Source organism: Engraulis encrasicolus, chromosome 4 (genome assembly GCF_034702125.1).
Source record: "Engraulis encrasicolus isolate BLACKSEA-1 chromosome 4, IST_EnEncr_1.0, whole genome shotgun sequence".
NCBI lineage: Eukaryota > Metazoa > Chordata > Actinopteri > Clupeiformes > Engraulidae > Engraulis > Engraulis encrasicolus.
Window position 1 is genome coordinate 14588223 of NC_085860.1, and position 5000 is coordinate 14593222.

At 44.5% G+C, this 5000-nt stretch overlaps 1 protein-coding gene across 1 annotated transcript in view; it reads right to left on the bottom strand.

Moving 5' to 3' along the window:
- The window catches only part of reln (reelin), a 232615-nt gene that overhangs the window by 75183 nt on the left and 152432 nt on the right, over positions 1-5000 (bottom strand). Inside the window, exons 12-14 of the mRNA XM_063196757.1 lie at positions 4306-4457; positions 3679-3794; positions 1222-1430 (exon numbers count right to left, since the gene is read on the bottom strand). Of these exons, the coding sequence (XP_063052827.1) occupies positions 1222-1430; positions 3679-3794; positions 4306-4457 (477 nt within the window). The remainder of the gene's footprint in view (positions 1-1221; positions 1431-3678; positions 3795-4305; positions 4458-5000) is intronic.

Below are 5000 nucleotides of genomic sequence, written 5' to 3' on the forward strand. Positions count from 1 at the left end.
AGATGGACACAGATTTTACTCTACATACTTCCTTTGATTCCATATTATTTCTGCCAATTTCAACCGGCAGTTTAATCGCTCACGCTGCCCTTTATTAATTAGAAACCAAATCTTCTGAACAGTCTGACAATCTAAGCAGTATTCTGACAAATAAGCACATTGCTTTGAAGATGTGGCCCACAGGATACACACACATGCATGCAGGCACACAGATTCAATCACTTGGCCAGCAAACCACAAGCAGCACAGGGGTATTTTCTAAGGAGGATCTTTCTACATCCAAAGACCAAGCTCATCCACTTGTCGTTGATGCTTATAACTCTTTCAGTTCTTCACCCCTTCCTCTCTCACCCTCTCCCTCTTTCCTCCTCCCTCTCTCTTGGTTGCACAGAGTAGGAGGCAGTTGCATCAGGCGGTAGGGCAGTTCTTGAAGATGCCAATCTTGGGGGATTTTTTATGTGTCTATTTCATGTAGGGCTGACCCGCAGGGCAACACCAATCAAAACATGATCTGTAGGGAGAGGAGACAGGCGGGAGGGGAGGGGAGGGAGGATGGGCGGGGTGGGCTGGGGCAGACAGGGCAGGGCAGGGCAGAGAGGTGGAGGGAGGAGACTCCAGCCCTTCCGAAGGGGCCTAGACCTGTCAAGACTTTGTAAGTTCTTGGCAAACTAGGTAAGGCCCTCCTTTTACGTAGAATTTAGGAAAAGAAAACAAAAAATCCCCATCTTCCCATTTCAGTTCCAATCGGGAAATCAAATCTTTCTATTCATTTTCAATGTTGACACTTACTTTACACTTGAGGGTTTACGTCACCATTACAGGGCTGCGCCTTGGTCACCATGTGCATGGAACCTGGTTATAATGACTTTGGATTGACACTGACAGAGATCAACACATTTTTATCTAAGCTATAGCATAACTTGCACAGGATTAGGACAGTCTCTGAGAGAGAGAGAGAGAGAGAGAGAGAGAGAGAGAGAGAGAGAGAGACAGAGAGAGAGAGAGACAGAGAGACAGAGAGACACAGAGACAGAGACAGAGACAGAGGCACAGATACAGACAGACAGACAGACAGACAGACAGAAACAGAGAGAAAGAGATGGTAAGAGAAAGAGGAAGATGAACTGAGAGAGTGAGGTAGACAGACAGACACACACACACACACACACAGAGACACACAGAGACACACAGACACACAGACAGGCTCTTAGTTCCAGGCACCTGTTGGCAGGCTGGTAGGATCCGCAGCCCAGGTTGATGGAGAACTGGGCGACGTGCGTGTGGGCGCCGGGCAGCACGGGCAGCAGCTGCAGGAAGTCGATGGCCCAGACGTGGCGTCCCGCGCCCCCGTGGGCACGCTGCTCCAGGCAGAACTGAGTCACCGGGGTCTGCAGCTCTGTGGGCAGCGCCACCGACACCACGCCAGGAGTCTGGAGGACACGACAGGAGACAGGAGGAATGCAGAAAATCAATACATTGTAAATGTTACGGCAGGAGTCTTGAGGACAGGACAGAAAAGGGTAGGAGAGAGGAATCAAATCAGTAAGTACATTTTCAATTGGTATGGTGAATAAAATTATAACCAATTATATTATGCATTACTATATACAAACAGTTTTATATCATCAACATGCATTTGGCCTGCAACATAAACTACACTGTAACAAATAGCTGTTTATTTACGGCAATTCTGCAACAGCATTCTACTGTTTTTCGAAAAAACAGACAACTACTGTGAAAATATTACTTTGAGTCACATATTGAGCATAAACAGTAAGTACTGCACAATAGCAGTATTCGCCGTTGTGGAAAAAACTAGAGATGCACCGGATCCTGATTTTTAGGATCCTGCCGGATACCAGATCCACTGAATAAGATCCTGCCGGATCCGGAACCGGATACCGGATCCTACAAAAGGGTTGAAACATATAGTCTACTCGCACACGTGGGCCCTTTTTATTACGTTGGCGCAAACTATTTTTTAGACTCATTGGCTTATTGCCACACTGCCTGCAATAGCCGCTTCCAAAGGGATTTCACTCCATGCAGTGATTGAGGTTGTGAAAGACTGAAAAGCCTAGGCTAGACATGCACCAGACCCTGATTTTTAGGTAACATGCTGGATACCGCTTAAGACACTGCTTAAGATCCTGCCGGACCCGGACCCTGTGAAAAACTCTATTATCCTGACGGATCCGGAACCGGAACCGGATCCGGTGCATCTCTAGAAAATAACAAGTTATTTTAGGCAGCACCATTGAAACCCATTCATCCTCCACTTGTCCGTGATCACCATCAAACTTCAATACCACCTGAAGAACTGAAGTCATTCTGACTGGTTAAAGATTATCTGATACTATCAAGCATGATGAAACAATTTCTAAGGAAATGCAGCAAAGTGTGTGTAGCACATGCATTTTGATAGTGATGAAAGTGTGAATGGCTGAAACATTTTAAGAACTTGTAACACTCTTGCAACAAGCAGCCCCATCTAAACCAATCTGCTCATCAGTGCCTGGCCTCACCTGAGTAGGGCTGTTATGCCATTATTCAATTACGGGCGTCACCTGCCAAGGGCCTGATGACTCTGGTCACATGGTACTCTTGCACCTGTATATAAATCTGGACTATCAACACTTCAGTTGCTTGCCTGCCTGCTGGCTGGCCTGCATGGCACAGCATAGCACTTGTTTGCCTACAAGCTTGCTTACATGCTTGCACACTTTCCTCTTTGTGAAAGCTTGCTGTATGTGGCATCATTTGTGGCATTGTTGCATATAATGTGCCTGCTGCAAATTAGGCATTGCTTTGAGAGCTAGCTTGTAGTGCTGCTTGTTTGCTGTGCTACTTGGTGCAAATTAATTTTTTAAAGACTGACCAATGCTATATTCATCATTGGCTCATCAAGAGATACAGTAAAAAGCCCACCTTGCACACTATCATTGTAACATAGCACTGCGTACTCTGAAATTTTATTCATGCCCACACTTTCAAAGGACCACCGCAAACCATTTTCTCAATACAGCATTGCGCCATAGTATCATGCTCAAGGCACTCCAGTCATGGTGAACGATGGGAGGGTGGGGTGGTAACATGGCCAGGGTACCACAGTTATGGAGAATGATGGGTGGGGTGGGAAGTTGCCATGGCCATATTCATGAATACAACTATGACCCAGTATTTGCCTGTCATCACACAGTACAATTCAACTTTTTAACTGAAATGTACTGTTATTTTTCTGTAGAGTACTGTTATTTAACAGTTCAATTGCTGCTGAAAAAATGTTATATACTGTGATACATTAAACAGCAATGAGCTGTATTTGATTTTTGGTGTGAAATAACAGTAGAATTACAGGTAAATATAATTGCCAGGAACTGCCGTTATTTTGCAGGGAAATTTTCTTAGAGTGTAGACTAACTGGGACAGGACAGGAGAAGGAGAGGAATACAGAAAATCAGTTCGTAAAATTTAGTTGTTATGGTGAATAAAATTGCAAACAATTGTAAGCAACAGCATGTGGATTTTCCTTCTTCTTCAGCGTGTCTTTGTGTGATCCAGCACCTGTTTTACTGAATGTGTGATTATCACCTACACTACTTTTTATTTGACTTTTTATTGTGTATTTACAGTATGTTGAGTTGTGAATCAAACAGGTGTAGAGGTGGTGGGCCATACCCTATAGGCTGAGTAAGGCAGAGTGTCCAGAAGCACGTGGTCCCTTCGCCCCTCCGAGCGGCCAAACAGGATGACATCATGCTCATGGGACTCTCCAGGGTCACACTCGCCACCGCCTATGACACACGAACACGCACGCACACACACACGCACGCACGCACGCACAAACGCACACACGCACGACGCACAATCAGACATCAACACAAGAGTCAGTCTGGTGGTGGAAGCAGACAAGAAAACCAAAAGCAAAGCTAACAGAGGGGCATGAAATGCAGGAAATGTTTGTGTAATAGACGCTGTAATAGACCATCATTGCCATTTTGGTAACAGCAGATTTATAACAGGAGTCGTGTCTTAACAGGTTATATAAATGCAATTTCCATAGTCAATAAGCTATGGAAAAGCTAGAGATATTTTGAACTAATGCCTGACTTGCATATGATGTGTGTGCTGGGAGGGGTGGTTGGAGGGGGGGTGGATGCAGCATTTGTATGTGTGTTTTCTGTCTATTTGTGTCTGTCTGTCTGTCTGTCTGTTTTTTACCCTGTGAGACCAAAGGCAATTTTCATGCTTGCATGATAATAAAGTATAATCTAATCTAATCTAATATGTGGATGGTGCCTTTACCCATGGTGTAGTAGAATCGCAGGTTCCCGTAGGAGGTGGTGTCCAGGTAAGGGGTGCACACCTTCCTCAAGCCCTCCTTCTGCAGCACCAGGGCTGAACCGGACTCCACCTCGCCGCACTGGGTCCCATACACCGCTCCCTCGATATCCCACCTGATACAGGAAGCAGGGACATTGGAATAAGGTACAGTAATGAATCAGAATGAACTACTCGTGGCATATACAATTTACTCATCACTACACAGTTTGGATGTCACTAATACCCTCGTATTAAAGTAAGTCTGCAGTACATGTTTTGTTTCGCGTCATGAAAAGAACATACGAGTAAGTGCGATTAATTAGATTAATTAATTACAAATTCTGTAATTAATTAGATTAATTTTTTTAAATCTACTGACAGCCCTAGTAATGATGTTACTCAGGGCCATGGAAATAAGAGTTGGAGACTAAACCATAGTAGCCTATTCCTGAACAGTAGATACACTGGGTTCCATACAGCCTTCCCTTCGATATCCCACCTGATTGGGGAAAGGTAAGGATGTTAGATAATGATGTCACTCTGAGCCATGGAAGTAAGAGCCACAACACAACCTGTACAACTTGTATTGATATAGCGCAATATCACAACTAAAGTTGTCTCAAAGCGCTTTCAAAATACACACATATATACACATTCCCCACATTCACACACATTCT